Below are 18697 nucleotides of genomic sequence, written 5' to 3'. Positions count from 1 at the left end.
ACCACTCCTTATTTCCATCTTCATTAAGGAAAGAATTAGGACACCAGAGTACAAGCAACGAGAAAGTAAAACAGGACATGGAGAGAGACAAGCTTGCTTAAAATAATTTTAAAATGTTTTGTTGGATGCAGCCTCTACCATCAGTGATTTCTGGTGCTATTACTTTTCTATAGAACAACCAGGGAGGACAGTAATTTGCTGTGGGCTAAAGGTAAATGATGATCTATTGCAGAGGAGGGAAGGAAAAGCATACTAAAGGTGAGTGCATGAGGAACATACTCTCCCCTGATGGTGTTCACTGTCTTGGATCTCACTGGACCAACCTGTTCCAAAGCCTAGAAGGGAAAAAGAAACGTGAAGAGTTGAAGCAAGCTGCATGGAATTAAGAAGACAAGGTGTAATGGCAAGATGTTTCATTGCTGGGGCTTGTTGCACACAGACTTAGTAGTATGTCCACTGAACAGGAGGTAATTTGGGAAACTGCAGTTGCAATGTTGCTGTTACCTTCTAGCGATGCCCTCAGGTTGCTGATGCAAGGGGCTCTTCTTCATCTTGCCATTGTGCTGAACTATGTATTCATACTTCTTGACAAATCTCTAACCCATCCCCATGCTCAGGGATGTTCTGTGACCTTCACATCAACTGAGCCTTAACATTGAAAATACATTTTCAGGTCTAGCCAGACTAAGGCCTCACCAAGAATATGTTTCAGCAGTGTTAGCTAAGATTCAAGTTTTCTGGAAAAAAATCAGTTATTACATTTCAAATAGTATGTGATGTTATTTCTGCTTTTGGATGAAAAAGGCTGAAGCAAATTCTTTTAATATAAAATGTTTGAGTCACTTAACCCAAGATTTTGAAAAATGACCCCTCGTTTTGGATCCTCCATTGGATACAGTTTCAAGATGACTTCCTGTTGCTGGCTGAGCAACCTGTAGTCACTCCTAAAAGTTTTTGAGACTGGTGATATTTGTCTTTCCATATATCACTGAAATCTTACTAATAGAAACATGTTTGTGTGAATGCAAGTTACTTGTGGGCTTAGATTCACTGCATGTTGTTCTGTATACATGACTGGGCAATCTGATAATTCAAAGTGTTTTTGGAACTAAAGAAGCATGACGGTCCCTGCAGAAACTGCTTTTCTCCCTTGGTTATAAAAGGTGCGTAAGAAGAGGGTGTTTCTCACATATAGAAGCCAGTTTGGGGAAATCAAACAACCTCAGGTTCCATTGCCTGTACAGCAAACTTCTTTCTGGCATGTTTTTCAGCTTTTTGGGACCAATAGAGACAAAAGACATGAAATGAATATGTTGTTTGGAAAGTGTAGAATTTCTGATCCAAACAAATATGCACAAATCCTACTCTGTAGCATCGATCTCATCTCTCTTATGCAACATCAAAAAGAGATGAATGACTGTGGAATGATTCAAGTGAGGCAGCATTTTCTAAGCATGTTACTCCTGTTTTTTTTTGTGTCAACTGACTTGGTGTTTGTGTGGGGATTTTTTCTTCCTTTATTTTTTTTTTTTGATTTTTTTTCAGGCTGGGTGCCCAAAGTAGCTTTCACACACTTAAAATCATCTGCTCACACTAATGACACACGACTAGTGCTCCAGGAAGCTGTTGACTGGCAACCCGGCGATGAAATCTTGGTGGGAAGGACAGACCTTGGAGATGCCCAACAGCAAGAAGAAACGGCTGTTATTGAGTCTGTGAATGACACGGAGCTGTACCTGAGATCACCACTCAGGTAGCCTTTCAAGGGCCAAGGGGATTTCACTAGCAGAGAGCTAAACGAGGGGAAAATTTGGTCAAAGTGAGGACATAATAATTATGTAAATCCCTTTTACAAAAGTGGTCAGAGATATTTCACTTCCTCGCTCTCCCTAAAGCTAGTGGACGTTCAACTCGGAATGTTTCTATGTTTAAATTCTGTATCATAACCATGAACTCAGAAAACCTTTGAAGCAGAAAACACTTATAGCCAGTAGAGTCCAGTGGCCTGAACACACAGTTGACAAGGAAATTTCCTGCATAGTTAATTTATTGAGAAAGTGCATTTTTTCACAAAAAGTCTCTGACTTCTGTATAAATAAAATCAAAACAAGAAGAAGACAAAAAACTCAAACAAAGAAAGCACGCAAACAAAACCAGAAATGAAAATGAAAACAACAAAAAAATCCCAACTTCCCTCCTTGACTGATTTACTTAAGCTGATTAACAACACACTTAAAATTAGTTACTTCAGTTTGGAAATACTGCTTACACATTTCCAGTGAGCAGTTGTTTCACTGTCTTATGTTGTCTTGGTCTTTTGTGTGTGGAGATCTCGGACAAACTCTACTTTTTATCATCATCACTTGGAGCCCCAGTGTTAAAATGCGTTATTTATTTGGGAGGCAACCCAAATCCAATTCCCAGGAAAATTAATGATATTATTTTCAAGAAATATTTGGGACTTGAGGAAGAAAGTACTCATGGTTTTCAGCCGAGCATACTTTGGGAAGAAAATTCAAAGGCTGAAATATTTTGTTGTAAATATACATAATCTAAAGAAAATCTGCAAGCTTGAGAGACAAAAGATGAAAACAAACATCGGCCAAAGGAAAATACATTTAGCTCATATACACAGACACATTGGATGTGTCACTGTCCATAATGAGAAGAAGGCTGAAACCATCTCTGAATTTGGGCAGTTGGAGTCATAAGCTTAATGTGAACATCATTCTTGCCATCTGACAGGTGCAGATCCTTTTGTGCCTTTTTTGTGTCTTTCTTGTGTCTTTCCTTAGGTGCTCCCACAGTGCCAGAGAAGGATGGGCGAATGACCAAGGTCTTCCCTTTCATGCTGTGGTGGCACTGATTAGCAGAAGGGTCGTTGTTCAAGGAAATGTCACGATAGAGAGGATGTCACACCTCAGACAGTGTGTAAAATCAGGTGCTACAAGAGGTGAGGAGGCTTTTTTTCTCATAGGAATGTACTGAGGAGGAAAATTAGTCCATTAAAATCACATCATGGTATCACTGTGTATTAGAACTAATTCTTAATAGGATAACTTTGAGACATACCAGTGCCAGGAAAGCGAGTTTATCTTTCCAAATATTGTTTGACATTGAAGTGTGAAGTCTTGGGAGCTGAACTGCATTTCATTGTAATATCTCAGATGTATTATTTTCACACTGTTGTTTCAAGCCATCTTGGGAAAGGCTCTTTAGTTTTGCCTGAGCCTAAGGGTGTAGAGAAGAAAGTATCTTCTGAAAACATGTTTCAGTGTACATAATATATTAAATTTTTAATTGTGTTTACTGTTTAGTTACTTGAAGAAGAAGGAAAAATAAAACAGCCCAATGCTGTTTGTACGCTTCAGTGTAAAATATTGAGACATTGTTTAGTGCTTAGGGATACCAACAAAAAATAACGGGTGATGTTTTCTTGTAGCATATAGTTAACACTGGTAAAACAATGTCAGGTGTCTCAGTTCTCCTTTAGTTTCACCTGTATGAAACTCTGTGAAGTTTGACAGGTGGCTTCCTGATCTAAACCTGCTGATGAGGAAAGAGAATCAGACATGGTGATTACAATTTAGGAGAGTCAGGTTATCTGGCAAGCCAGATGTAAGGTTTCCTTTAACAATAAAATGCCTTGGGCTTTCAGACTGTGACACAAGACTTCATTTGATATCCAGCAGCCAACTGCTTATATTACTCATGGATTTATGGTCCATTTTCTGTGGAACTCATAAATATAGACTCTGAAATGTGCTAACCGTTTGAGGTTTTTATTTGAGTTAAAGGATAGAAGGATTTCTCAGAGGAGTTACCAGAAGATGAGTAAGCAGTGATTTTTGTGGTTAATTTACATTCTTCAAAAGAAAAATCAGCATTACTGAGCACAAGCAGGCGGTACTGGAATTTGAGATTTCCTCTGTACCTTCACTTTTATAGCCTGAAACCCCTCTTGCCAAAGCATCCTAAATACAGACCCATGGAAGAATGACTTTCAAGAATGTTGATACATTTGTCAGCCCTATGATTTACTTTCCTTGTCTTCAGACTGCGGGTAGTAACAGTTCCACATCCATCTGCCCAGAGAATCAGGAGAGCAAGAGTTTTAAAGAAATTTCAAAATGTTCTCATTTCAGTTTAACTCAGTACATCCGTGCCCAATCTCCTTTTCAAGAACCTCACCCAAGGTAAATCAATGTCAAATCCATCTTCCCCATGCATAGGGCTATTTAAAATTGAACACAAGGAACTTTCCAAGGCATAAATCTACCACAGCTTCCTGCTGGTTTTAATATGTGTTCCTCTGAAAATGTCCAGACTCTTAGGGAAGGAACCATGACAGTATTTAAAGGGAGCATCAACATCATTAGAAGGCGGGGTGGTCAGTAGGTTAGAGAGGTTCTCCTGCCCCTCTACTCTGCCCTGGTGAGACCACATCTGGAATATTGTGTCCAGTTCTGGGCCCCTCAGTTCCAGAAGGACAGGGAACTGCTGGAGAGAGTTCAGAGCAGGGCAACAAAGATGCTGAAGGGAGTGGAGCATCTCCCGTGTGAGGAAAGGCTGAGGGAGCTGGGGCTCTGGAGCTTGGAGAGGAGGAGACTGAGGGGTGACCTCATTAATGTTTACAAATATATAAGTATCATGAGGATGGAGCCAGGCTCTTCTCGGTGACAACCAATGATAGGACAAGGGGCAATGGGTATAAACTGGAACACAGGAGGTTCCACTTAAATATGAGAAGAAACCTCTTCCTAATGAGGGTGCCAGAGGCTGGAACAGGCTGCCCAGGGAGGTTGTGGAGTCTCCTTCTCTGCAGACATTCAAACCCACCTGGACACCTTCCTGTGGAACCTCATCTGGGTGTTCCTGCTCCATGGGGGATTGCACTGGATGAGCTTTCCAGGTCCCTTCCAACCCCTGACATTCTGTGATTCTGTGATCAAATAAGCTTGCCTGTGGCTGTTTATCTTTGGGCCCACATTTAAGATCACTACTGGAGACAGAGTCTCACTGAGTCAATGTGGTGGGTCTCGTGATGTTGCTTGGGGCACTTTGCACACCCTATAGTGGCCATGGCCATACTGACAGCTCCCACCAGCTTGTATTCCAGGTGTCTCCAGGTGTCTGTACAAGCGAAGCGAGAGGCAGCTGGGGTCTCAGGACCTGGGGGCTGTGGTGGTTGTGGAGGCCTTCCAGGGAGAGGCAAGTCGGCTCCGGATTGAGGGCGTCCAGTTCCGCCACGTGGGTCAAGCATTTCAGCAGCACCGCAGTGCCCTGACAGTTACTGGCAACGCATGGATGGCAGGTGAGGTGGCCACACTGGAGGTGGCCCTGAGTGACCTCAAATGTCCACCTTCTCTTGCCCAAAGCTGAGGCACATGTCCTCAAAATCTTCACAGCCCTCAGGTCAGTTGACAAATAGGACTGGTAAATGCAAGAAATCCTTATCCATAGTCAGCCCAAGTGAAATTTGATGGAGGGCTTTAGGCTCCTTTGCATCTCTGGACAGCTTCTTCCTAAAGTAACATTTCATTTTATGCCACAACTCTGAGTTGGTGTGCAACTTCTGCCTCTGGAAATGAAAGCACTAATAAACTGTGAGGGAGCCCAGGGGTGGCTCAGGGCTGCACAGTAGCATAGGTCAAAATTTAATTCTGTCAGCTGAAAGTTAAAGACCATATTAAGTTATCTTGACTTTGTCATTGATAAGTGCAAAATTCACTTCTGTGGAGGTGGCAATGAGGGCTTTGAAGACTGATGGTGACAGTACCAAGTTAGGCGGGCTCAAATAATGTTTTAAGAATACTAGATGGGACTGCCCCTTCCATCTAACCCATACTTAAACCTCTCCTATGCCATCTTTATCACTGAATGGGGATCTAGGCTTCCTGCTGGCAGAAGACAGCACTGACCACGATCCTGGAGCACAGTGGGCAGGTCACCATACCTGGCTAGACAAGGTGTACAAGATACCTGTCCTATCCTCATGTCCCTTCTCAAACGTTCCTCCTCTCCTTCAATCCCACTTCAGTCATCCAGCTGCTTGAGCTCATGACATTCTTCACTCTTGGGATCTTGTCCTATCCTTTCACTGGATCTGCTCCTCCTTCCTCAGAATGCTGGACCACATCCATTAACCAGTTTCGGCGCTGCTTCTCTCCTGTGTCCATCTCGGCCGTGCTGTCCTGTTGGCAAAGATGTGCCAGGTGAATGAGGGTGGGAGCCGCAACTGGGCAGTCTCATGGGAGCCGAAACAATTAATCTCACAGTATCAAAGCATGAGGAGCTAATATAAAACTCTCCCAACCTTCAAGCTGCAATGTGTTTTTTGCTCATAGCGCTCTTTTCTTTCCAGACTCTTACATACGTGGCTGTTGTGTTTTGGATTCCTTTGGCCAAGGACTCCGTCTGACTGGGATCTCAAACCTTAGCGTGGAGAACAATGTTTTCTGTAACATTTCAGGGCATGGGCTTTTATTGGGTGAGTAAAGCAAGAAAAACAAACAACAACAAAACTATCCTACGAGTAATAGCAATGTGCCAATTACCATTTGCAGGAAAATGCATTTGTAGAAAGAGTGGCAGATCCTTAACTGCACCCTGAAAACTTTAATTACATCTTCCCCATTTTCTGGTATCAGTGAATCTGGAATGAAGGTTCCGTGATTCCATATGAAACTGCTAGCAGATATTTCTGTTTGACCATATAGTCTCTTTCATCAGACCAGTCTTCACTTGATCTGGATCTCTTCTTTTCAGTGTACAAGCGGAAGAAGATTAAAAAAAATCTCCTCTAAAAAAAAGAGGATTGATTTATCTGTCTTTGGAAGACTACCATCATGCAATATTTAAGATCCCAGCTCAGTGAGGCGTTTAAGAACATACTTACCTTTAACTTCAGTCATTTGACATCGAAGATAATGGAGTGAAAGCATATGTTAAAAGTTAAGCAGAGGATTTAGCACTTAAATAAATTGGAGCTTGGAGCAAGAAAAATGTTAAACAACAAAATATTTCTCCTAACTAACCATCAGGAGACTGACTTGAAGCATCTTCTGCTGGGATCTCATGTTGCCTGAATACCGAAAGATATAGCTTGATTTTCATTTTCCCTCAGAAATGGAATAAAAATTACCAATTTTAAGATAAACGGAGGGTGGAAAAAAGCCTTCAGTCCTGATCCTGCAGTTCAACACATAGAGTGAGTCCCTATGTTGGGTCCCGTATGTAAACCTAATGAGAAATGATAGATTACAATTTAAACAGGGGAGACGTATAAAAGGAAAGTGATTGTACACATCTGTCGAAGAGAGCTGGCCTGGAGAGATTCAAGGAATCTGTGGCTGTGGGGAAGCAGACAAGATCTCCATCCTGCAGGCACACCTATGCTCAGTCTTACTAAGACATATGTCTAAGTTAAAGATCTCTGAGCTGAGCTGAACATTTCCACTGAAGTTTCAGCCTGAATACACCTTATCCCCAAGATGTCTTTAATGGCTTCACTGTCAGCAGTTCTGGAGGGACTGATGGATGAATTTATGTATGATTTTGTTGCCTGTGAAGGAATATTTATTATAGCTGGCTATTTGCAGCTCCAGAATTGGATTCCTTCCATGGTTTCTCATTTTCAGGGGGGTTGCAAGGCAGTCATAAAAAGTCGCTCTGGGCTTAAAATTAATTGACACACCAGGTCTCAGCTTGGAAGCCAAGACCTTTTATGCCACCTCAAAAACCTATATGGCTATTGCAAGGGTTGCTTTAAGATCCTGTTTATGCTCTGGTAGTGGCATTGTTTGTAATACATACACCTTGGAAAGGAAATATTTACTAAGTGGATCTTGTTCTGAAAGTGAAGAAAAGTTCAAAAAACCGAGAGGGAGGCCAAAAATAATTTCAACCATTCCCAAAACCAAAGGACAAATGTTTCTCTGTGAAGTGGCTTACATTTGGGGCAGTAATGATAGGGGAAGGATCTGTATTTGTAATAGAACTTGAACAGGTATAGTTGAAGACATTTATGTTTGATAAACAAAAGTAAACAGATTTAATTTCCTCCTGATGTAGGTCAATCAGAGATGACTCACTTAGTATTCTGCTTCCAAAACACAAGAGCAGGGGGACATACACTGATGTGTCCTGCTTGGACTTGTCCTGTATGGGACTATGGGACTGTCCACTTTTTGCCATTGGGTGGCATATCGCTTTATGGTGTATCTTAAAAAAAAAAAAAAAAAAAAATATATATATATATATATATATATATATTCCCCCCCTACCCCGCCTCCTACTTTAATACCGTTACTAGATCTGGGGTGCCTCATGGCTCTGAGTTGTGTGATCAATTGCTTGATTGATTTTTCCTTTTGTTTCTCATACTTCATTGCTTGGTGGGGGTAAAACACCCACTCTTGTGCAGAGTTGCAGTGGATTTTTAAGTCTATTTAGAAACTTTCTAATGTGTAAGTAGGGCGGTGGATGGAAACACAGGAGATTGTAGGTACAACTTTGAATTCTAGTACTGCCAGAAGCATACCTGTGTGTGCAGAGGTGAGCTGCTTCCTCACTCTCAATCTTTTTCTAGCTGTAAATGTGCTTTATAATATTCCCTTTATTCCTTTCCTCCATAAACCTGCAGTACAGTATGGCTGGTATCATAATCATACATAACACCTGGTACAGGGTATTGTGAGTATTGAATTGCACAATCATGGTCTCTGTTACCTGTTTATATAATATGTACTGTAGTATTCCTTTCCCTGATCGTGTTTATCTAAGTATAATGTAAGATGTTTGTGGCAGGAACCGCCGGTTTTTGTTTGTTTGTTTGTTTGGTTTTTATTGTTTTGTTGGTTTTGTTTGTTTGTTTCTTTGTTTGTTAATCATATTTACAATGTCGATCAGATCCTGCATCTGTCCTGCTGACATTCCCTTCCCTTTCCATTCTCTGCACTCCTGTGTCAAGCAGTTATGGCATTTTGACCATCTCACAGCCATCTTCTGCTGAGTCTTAAACACAGGTTTCTAAGTGCTTTTCAAACTGTGACTTATCCAGCAACAATTAGCAGGGAAACCTAATTCCCAGGTGGGCCATGTCAGCAAAGCAGACAAGGCAAAACCTGGCAAGTTCTGTGACTTCTGTAATAGAGAGTTTCCAGCTATATTTCCTTTCCTTTCCTTTCCTTTCCTTTCCTTTCCTTTCCTTTCCTTTCCTTTCCTTTCCTTTCCTTTCCTTTCCTTTCCTTTCCTTTCCTTTCCTTTCCTTTCCTTTCCTTTCCTTTCCTTTCCTTTCCTTTCCTTTCCTTTCCTTTCCTTTCCTTTCCTTTCCTCTCCTCTCCTCTCCTCTCCTCTCCTCTCCTCTCCTCTCCTCTCCTCTCCTCTCCTCTCCTCTCCTCTCCTCTCCTCTCCTCTCCTCTCCTCTCCTCTCCTCTCCTCTCCTCTCCTCTCCTCTCCTCTCCTCTCCTCTCCTCTCCTCTCCTCTCCTCTCCTCCTTTTTTTCTTTCCCCTTTTGTTTTGTCTTTTCATTTTTCCTTTTTTTTCCTTTTTTTTTTTTAATTTAATTTTATGTTTTGTTTTATATTTTTGTATAAGGAGAAGGACTGGAAGAGAACAGAGTCATTAACAACCTAGTGATTGGCCTTTCTGGGACAGACAGTTTCTCCAACATTGAGACGTTGTCACCAGCAGGGATCTACATCAGGGCTCCTGCCAACCACATCAAGGTAAGAAGTTCTGATATAAAATCTAACTTCTCTTTTCTAATCAAAGATATCAGAAAGATACAAAGCTTCGTTTATCTGCAAGATCATATGCACAACAGTGGCTTCTTGGATGAGCTGTCAGAAACTGTGCTCATGATAGGATATTAAAACAAATATATATTACAAAATAAATTATATTCATGACAAATCTTACTATTAGTTAAAATTTTACTGCACCTGAGTGGAACAAAATATTGCAGTGAGATCCTTCATCCTGAGATTCTTTAAAATTGTTTTATTTTCTAATACTGATAGATTCATAAAAACTGGAAAAAGGTTAGGCTCAGCTTCTCTAGAGTTTTCTCTTCTGTCATTATTAAAAAAACCCCTCAATTTTAATGGGCTGATGACAAACACGCTAAAATTCAGCCATATCAAATGCACTCCTGTCTGGATTTGAAATGAACTATGTACAGTCCAAGTTTTGTATTCCAGGGTGAAAAGGACAATGCATTTCCTGTCCTATGAAAATGACATTGATTTTAAGAGAGACCAAGCTTCTTTATTCTAGATAGTGATAAACCCTTGAACTCTTAAAAAACTAACAGGCTAACAACCCTCACATCAAAAAGTTGAGCTCAATAAAAAACTTTTTGTTCAGTAAGTCTTAGATGTTTTCTTCTAGTTCATATTTTTTTGTCATATTCAAGTCACTTAATTCCAGCATAAAGAGTCACTTTTAAGTGTTTCATGGAAAAAAATTGTGATTTTCAGTAATTTCAAACCATTTTACATTCGAAACTGTTTTGAGTCTGGAATTTCATTGAAACTGACCTTTCTTACTGCAGTTTCAATTGTGACAAATGCACATTTTTGTAAAAAAAAAAAAAAAAATCTGATCTGTTCTTAACCCATAGAAACCAAACCAATTATTAAGTGCATGTGGAGACCTAATCACCCCCCAGGCTTCTGTTCCGATAAGAAAGAATTGCACCTAAATTTGAAGGTGAAAAAGAGACTAACACATTTCCCATGTTAGTATGAAGACTATAGTGTGCTCAGGAAGAAGGAGAGGACTTTTCTGCAATTCCCTCAAGGGCATATTTATCATTTTTAAGACCATCAAATATAGTTAAAAAATACAGCAACTAGGCAGAATCGCAGGAATTTCAGCTCCACTAAACACAGAGTTTTGTTCTATCGTGCACTGACTTACCCTGGAGCTGTCTGCTTGATCGCCAGTGGCTCAGCTTTTGAAAAGGTTTGCTGCAATTATCTCTATGGGTACGTGCGAACTGACTGCGGTGGGTTTTCGGCACATTTGTTTAGCTCTCTCGGTTCGCGTGTCTTCCTAGATACGCCCAAAGCTGCGTCTGTGGCTGTGTACCCAAACATCAAGGTTAAGTCTGCTCTCCAAAGATGTGTTACTCAAGGCAGAATGGCAGATGGCCCTTGAAGGGTTGCTGATAAACCTCATTTTTGTCAGTCTCTCTGAGTGGGTTATTTGAGGCGTTGCAGCAGCAAAAGGAAAATATGGATTAGTTGCCTAGCTTAAAATTGTTATTAGCTGCACTGACTGGTCTATAGTACCAAGCAGGGCTCAGCAGAAGACATGAAAGGACATGGATTTGAAGATAAAAGGTCACACTTCTTCCAAGCAAAACACCTGTGTCTTGTGGACTTTTTCTTAGTGCAATAATAACCATCGAATGCAAGGCATGCTGGTCCAGCACATCATATATTACAGAGTTTCAGCAAAGTTATCTGATCGAATGGCTCAATAACTGGATATTGGCTTTTAGGTGTTTATAATCTTAATTTAATAGGGAGGTTTGAAGGATACAATATGAAACAATCATCTTCCCACTGCCTGGTTTCCAGACTGTGATGTGGAATAGAAATTTCCCCATCTAGATTTTAATGTTAGGTGATGGTCGACTTTTGCGTGTATTTGTTTTTTGTTTTCAGATTGCCGTCTTTCTAAAGTCGCAGGCTGCAATCTTTAAGGCCAGGATTACAGATTAGACAGAGAGCTCCAAGTCCATCCTGCCTTACATCTTCTGTGTGTGATGGGTTAAGCTGTCCACAGTGATTCCTACAATAATATTTTCATAATGACTTCGTTTACTCGGGAGCCTAAATTTGCATTGGTGACTAAGAGTTTAAATTTCCTTGAAATTTCCTTCCTAAATGGTTTTGAAATTGGGACACAGCAGTCACTCAAAGCTGAGCCTATGAAGACATTCAGACACCCTGTTCCTACAGGTTTCCATTTGATTTAAGATCTTAAGTGCATTTATGAATCAGGCTGTTAGATAAAATTTTATAATCATAGAATAGTTTGGGTTGGAAGGGACCTTCAAAGGTCATCTAATCACATAATCACACAGGATAAGTGAAAAATGATTATTGCAAGGTTAGTTGTTTGTTTGTTTGTTTGTTTGTTTGTTTTTATATAAGGTGTGGAAGCCCTCTCTATCACTTTTTAGTGTAATAAGATGATTTCATTAGCAGGCTGGTTTCTTGCCTTTTAGATGTTATCAGCATGAGGAACTGAATATGTCCCTCTTTGATATTAGCTCTTCTATGACTGAAATACATGCCTTATGTTCCTGGTTTCATTTTTGTGTGCAGGAAAAAAAAAAAAAGAAAAAAAGAGTAATTTTTTATAGTTTTCTGTTGGCTCTCTTGGGTCCAGCGGGTGTTGGACGTTTTGTAGTAACTTCCTATTCATAAGTGTTCAATGTCCATAAACCCCAGAGCCAGCATACAATGCTCATGTTTAACAGCATATAGACCGGGTTTAAGAAATTCAACAAGCATCATCCCTTTCCTTCCTCGACATGTTGTTGAGGACTGAGAAACAGCTGAAATGAATGAACGGGGCGGAGATCAGCCTGTGTTTCCGTGTCAGGGGTGTGACTGATGGTCACGCTGGTGATAAATGAATTCGTTCTCCAGTATCACCCAACCCAGCCATTCTCCATGGTACCAAAGAGGTGAGGTGCATCTGTTTGGCATCGAGTGTTTCTCACCACTTCATCCCTCCTGAAATCTTTTCTAAAACCTTCTTTAAGGTGAGCAGATGTTGAAGCAAACCCATTGTGGGTACCGCTCGCATTCTGCCAGGTTCTGGAACAGGAGGAGTGATGCTGGGCACATTCTTCAGAGTTTTAATGTCATCGTGAAGGTTTGAATCTCAGCTATCTAAAAAAAAATCATGAAATATTTACATCAGCAGCGTTGTACGGTTAAGAGACACTTAAAACGTCAGCCACTTTATTTTACTGACTTGTGATGTGAAGCTCCAGGTATTTGGTATGCTTGGGGAGGTAATTTCTCTCTGGAATTTTGGTTGCATGGACATTCGTAATATACTGACTTCCACAAAAAATTGATTTCCACACAAAATTTCCTGCTTGCCTAAAACCCCTGCCCTCCAGCCACTGAATAAATATGCAGGTTTTTTCCTTATGAATCATCTGTAGAATGCACGATTGGAGCAAGTAAAATATACTGGAAATAATGTGACTGGACTGCAGATTATTTTGTTAAAGGAACAGAGTCTGTGGTTGTACTTTTGGAAAAAGCAGTGGTTTTACCAGGAGATCAAGTGTTATTTTGGGTACCAGCATGTCTTTGTCGCTTGGCAGATGTCAGAGATCGTGGCTGCAGGGAACACACTTGGACTGAACAGAAGCAAGTGATGGGTATATGGAGGATTCTACCTCTAGGTCACCAGGCTCAGTTGTGATTTGGACCATCAGGCACCAAAAGCTCATTAGTGTTTTAACACCATTCAGTGACCTGTGAATGGTAGTGGCTGGTGTATCTTAGAGAACAAGTTTTTCTAATGGCTGCAAGAAAGCTCGTTTTAGACTCACCTTAGAGATCTAGATACCTCCAGAGAGCAATTATTGTCATCTAAGGATAGACCAGAAGATTGGTCCTCTGGACATCCCTATGCCTTATTTTTTTTTTTTTTTCCTGGAAATGGAGCCTGGGTTTATCAGCTTAGATTTCAGCATAAAATTTTTGCACATCTAAGGTGAGAGAGATCATGCCCAGATGTGCACTGAAAACATCACTGTATGGACGCCATCCAAAACCATTTGGCTGCTCTCCAAATGAAGCAGGTTAAGAGCAGGATTTTGCCCTACAGTAGAGAAGCTCTTAATCCACTGTAGATCCCCTCACACAACCCACTTGCTACAGACTCTGTAAGTACCAAACTCCCAATTTAAGGCCATACTCACTTATTTTGCACTTCTTGCAATGGTACATGTAATGCAACTCCATTATTTCTTCATTAAGAGATATTAAGTGACAATAACTTACGTGGTTATTCACTTACCCTGTTAATCCAAAACAAGTAATTTACCACAGTTTTGAGTAAGTTTGGTTGTTCAGCCATTGACATATCCTGAAGATGCAATTCTCTGTTTTCTCTTGACTTTCAGGGAGTCTTGTTTTTTTGTGTCAATGTTTTTTCTTTTGCTGTATTTGCTTCGGAAGGCATGAGAAAGATACATCTGAGAAGTAAATCAGTAAACTGAGTAGTTTGTGGTTTACCTTTATGTCATGACGTTGTCTTCCTACTTAGAAGTTATTTTATAGGAGTAGCAAGTTTTCCACACACTTTTTTTCTTACGTACATTTTGAAGTATTATGGCAATACCATTTTTCTGTCATTTGTTTCTATTGCTTGGCCGATCCTTGTTGTCTGAGTTGAGAACAGGTTTGCGTTTTTTTTAAGGACAGAGTTAAAACAGGACTCAGAAACAAGGTACCAACTTCTACCAGCCACACTTCCTAGAACTTGAATGGACTTCCGCTTGGATTTTAATTTCAGTTTTTGTCAAGTTTATTTGAATTTGCAGAAATCTGCGGTAATTCTTTTTTTCACAATCACATATGTTTCTCTGCAGGGTAACACAGTGTGCGCTGCTGGTTACGGCTATTTCTTTCATCTCGCCCCCGAGGGACCATCCAAAATGCCTCTCCTGTCCTTCAGTGAGAACATAGCTCATTCCTGCACAAGGTACTTGGAGATTTTTGGTTAAGGAGATTTTCCTTTGGTGCATGGTAGTGCTGACTATGATTGCAGTGGTGAGCAGAGAAGGCTTTGCCCTTCCTTTCTTTTTTTTTTTTTAATTCTTGTTTTGTTTTTTTCTTTGATATTTTTTGTTTTTGTGTGTGTGTGGGGTTTTTTGTTTGTTTTGTTTTGTTTTGTTTCTTTTCCCCTAGTTTTGTACCCATTTAGGAAAGCAGTCTCAGCATTTAACGGTGATGTGGCTGGGGATGTTTTTCAGGGTCTGATCATGAATGGTTTCCTTAGTAGTTTCAATATGGCCCTTTCTTTGTTCATAAACCCAATTTATTAACTTGCAGCATTTCCCAGTACTGTTAACAAGCTCCTCCAATTTATCCCCTTGTTTAAATGATCCTGATGTAGTTTCAGGTGCCACATTTAACACATTTCCTCGTCAACCATTTAGCAGCAAAGCACTGAAGCATGAACTCATGTGTTGAATTGAAAGTTTGTTTTTAATTATACCAGACATTTTGAGTAGAAGAGGGTGGTATGCAGGAGAGCAGATACACGATTTGTTCCTTACACTCTTCCTTTAACATCTCCTGTAGGCCACCATTAGAAACATATTTATACAACCTGGACTGTCGTTTCTTACCTCCAGATGCTTTGTATCATAGCAGTATGAACACCCAAATATTAGTGTTTGGTTTTTGAACAAGTAGATTGAAATGGAGACTAAGCACTTTGCAGTCCAACGGGATAAAGGTACTTTAAGTATGTCAAATATTATGTATAACAGTTGTTCTGTGGTATCCAGGAATGACTATTCACTAGATCTTTTGCCTGTGTTTCCCTAGAATAGAAACAATAGTAAAAAACAATGCTGTGCTCAAAGTCAGTGGACAGAGTCACCTGAATTTTGAGGAAATCTGGATATTAATCTAAATTTAAAATCCCTGAGAAGGTCAAACCAAGGGCGGCATTCAGGAATGCTTACACTTGGAATGGACTCCAAGTTGGCTGAATCCAAGATCTAGAAAAGCCTTATAGAATAATAGAATAGTTTCATTTGAAAGGGACCTTCAAAGCAGATGATGAATAGAAAAATCTGCTCATGAATACATGCAGTGTAAAGGAAGAGTATCCTTTGCTTTCTTTCCTGAACAGGTATGGGTTGCTGGTGTACCCAGAATATTTACCAGAAAACCCAAACAGACCTGTTCAGTTCAACAACTTCACAGCTTGGAGTAGCCGAGGTGGAGCACAGGTATGTTCACCTTTACAAATAGATCACTTCTACACTTTTGTCAAATTTCAAGGTTGCAAATAGGCCACATTTACAGTAAAAGCTCTTGTACCTGCATGTCCATGTCCCTCAACCTAATGCTCCTATTTTGGTGATAAAGGCAAAACTAGAATTTGTGTGATGTGTTCTTGCTGATTTGATGTAGAATCGATACTACTTTCATCAATAGCTGGTGTCCTCTGTAATCATCTAGCACGTGCCACTAGAATCATAGAACCGTAGAATAGTTTGGGCTGGAAGGGACCTTAAAGATCATCCAGTCCAACCCCACTGCCATGGGCAGAGAAATCTTCAACCAGATCACGCAGCCAAAAAGATCCTCCCAGTGGATTTGAGCTACTTGTAAAGATTACAATTGGTAGAAGATCTGTTACCTTCATAGGGTTAAGGATTTCCATGGGAATTTTTTCATCCTTGTTAAAAATCTGCACTCTTTGATGTTTGAATAGTGAGCTATTGTAGCTCATGATTACCTAATATGATTAAAAAGCCCACACCACCCTTTAGCATCTGATACTTTCTTCCTATACTAGTGCTTAGAGGCTGTGATCCTCTTAACTCCTTGTCTGAGGACCTGAAAAGATTACATTTGTTTCTCTGTAAGGTATATTTTCTAGTCTAACCCATCCTATGGATCTTCTTTGAAGCTGTCAGATTTTTCAGGGTATTTTGTTGGTTTGTTTGTTTGTTTGTTTGTTTTTCTTCAGACTGGCACATTCTCTTGTGTTCTACAGTTTTGTTTTTGTGCTTTTCTCTGTTTAACTTGTAATTTCTTTGCATGGTACTGACATAGCACAAATGAATAAGTTTATTCTGATTCTTTCCATGGGCTCCCTCTAAGAACAGTCTTCTTGCTATTAGGTGGCTGCAGACAATACTTCTGGTTATTTTTGAGGCATCTTTCTGCTACAAACATTAACTTCTTAACCATGCAATTCTTTCCAGTAATAAACCCAAAAATATTCAATGCACTTTTACCTTATTATTGTTACATCAGTTCTGATTTTCTTTCATACTGCTCTCTCTTTTATTTTCTTTTAACATTAATATAAGTTGGGACAACGTACAGTTTCATATATTATTAGTTGAAAGCAGAAATTAGAAATTAAGGGGGGATTCTCAAATGTTAGATATAGATTCAACACTTCAATGTGTTCTAGCACTTTACCTTTCTACTATTTTCTAAACAAAGGGGTTATAAACCAATTTTTTTTTTTTAATTATAATTTCTTTGTTATGCTTTTATATAGATATTTAGAAGCAGCAACCTTGAACTTCAAAATTTCCGGATTTATGCTTGCAAAGACTTTGGCATTGACATCACAGAAAGCCTGGGAAACACTTCTATAGCTAATAGTGTTTTAATTGGACACACTGGGCAGAAGGTAAGTACTGCAGGAATTATTTCAGTGTCTCTTGAGTTGCATAGCATCACTTCAAATAAGCATGTGGAGAAATAAGAAAGCAGATTTGGTGACAAAGCAGAGAAAACTGGAGCATCAGTACAGCTCTCCTAGCTTGCTGGAACCAAGGATTTTGTTGCTTTTGTTGGCAGCAGCAAAAATCTCATTTGATTAGCTGGATCCTGCATCATTTTTCAGGTGCTTCACTTATACCAGCTGATGGTAGAGCCACATCAACATCAGCTGTTGAGAAACAGCGTTCTGGTTGCATTCTGTAAGAAAATTCAGCATTTTTTCCAAACATCTTTTTAGTTCAGTATGGAAATTTTAAAGATTTTTTTTAAACAAATTTGAAACAAGGACTCTGATTTTTCTATTTGAATGTGGAACTGTTCAAAGATTTTGTATTATAATGCATATTAATATATGTTCTTTATAAAATAACATTCAAAACTAAAGCCAAAATCACACGACTGCTCAACTTACGAGGTGAAGTATTTTAATAAGATAAGTGTTAATTTTTTCCCTACTTGCAGTTATTTTCCTTGGAAGATTGACATGATCTCAGAAAACTCTTACAGTCTCACAGAACTTGAATTATTGTGAGAAATCACAATTTTTGTTTAAACAAGCTTTTCTAGCATAAATTAATGCATAACTTTTGCTGTAATAAGCAGACACCATTTAACAATACACAACTGGGTTTAGTTCAGTGATTTGAGAATAATGAGCAGGAACAACAGATTTGATTTCTGTCCAAGTTAACATTTTGGTTTCCTCTGCTGTCTCACAGCATCATTGGTCCACCTGGAACACAGGGTACTGCCTATTTACTTAAGAATGAAAAATGGCATCAAAATGTAACATTTTTATTTATTCAATAAATTAATTCTTCCATTATTTCTGTAGGGAGCTGGACAAAGTCCTTTGGGTACTACCAGGTTGTTAACAGATTAATAACGTGGATAACAAAGGAATTCTAGTTACAACTGGCCACAACTGCTTGTTCAGGATTTTGAGGCCTTTTTTTTTTTGCTCTGCTCAGTTTTCTACTGTTGTTTATGAAATTAATTTTCTCTCTGACTGGTAGAAAAAGAGTTTTAAATGAGTTTTTTTTCAGAAGCTTGCAGAAAGAGACCTCTGTAGTGAATACATTGCAAGTGTGTAGCTCAGATATAATCCCAGCCTCACCAGTTCAACCTTGCAGCATCCCTGTGTATAGTATACATTGGTTCAGTTATGTATT

At 39.6% G+C, this 18697-nt stretch overlaps 1 protein-coding gene across 1 annotated transcript in view; it reads left to right on the top strand.

The window, feature by feature from the left end:
* Positions 1 to 18697, top strand: part of PKHD1 (PKHD1 ciliary IPT domain containing fibrocystin/polyductin) — a 271783-nt gene that overhangs the window by 117728 nt on the left and 135358 nt on the right. The window contains exons 38-45 of the mRNA XM_065834370.2: positions 1546 to 1753; positions 2796 to 2953; positions 5120 to 5314; positions 6365 to 6490; positions 9598 to 9728; positions 14636 to 14748; positions 15910 to 16009; positions 17299 to 17433. Coding sequence (XP_065690442.2) covers positions 1546 to 1753; positions 2796 to 2953; positions 5120 to 5314; positions 6365 to 6490; positions 9598 to 9728; positions 14636 to 14748; positions 15910 to 16009; positions 17299 to 17433 — 1166 coding nt within the window. The remainder of the gene's footprint in view (positions 1 to 1545; positions 1754 to 2795; positions 2954 to 5119; positions 5315 to 6364; positions 6491 to 9597; positions 9729 to 14635; positions 14749 to 15909; positions 16010 to 17298; positions 17434 to 18697) is intronic.

Source organism: Patagioenas fasciata, chromosome 3 (genome assembly GCF_037038585.1).
Source record: "Patagioenas fasciata isolate bPatFas1 chromosome 3, bPatFas1.hap1, whole genome shotgun sequence".
NCBI lineage: Eukaryota > Metazoa > Chordata > Aves > Columbiformes > Columbidae > Patagioenas > Patagioenas fasciata.
The sequence above is the reverse complement of the archived record's forward strand: the minus strand, read 5'-3'. Positions and strand labels throughout refer to the sequence as shown.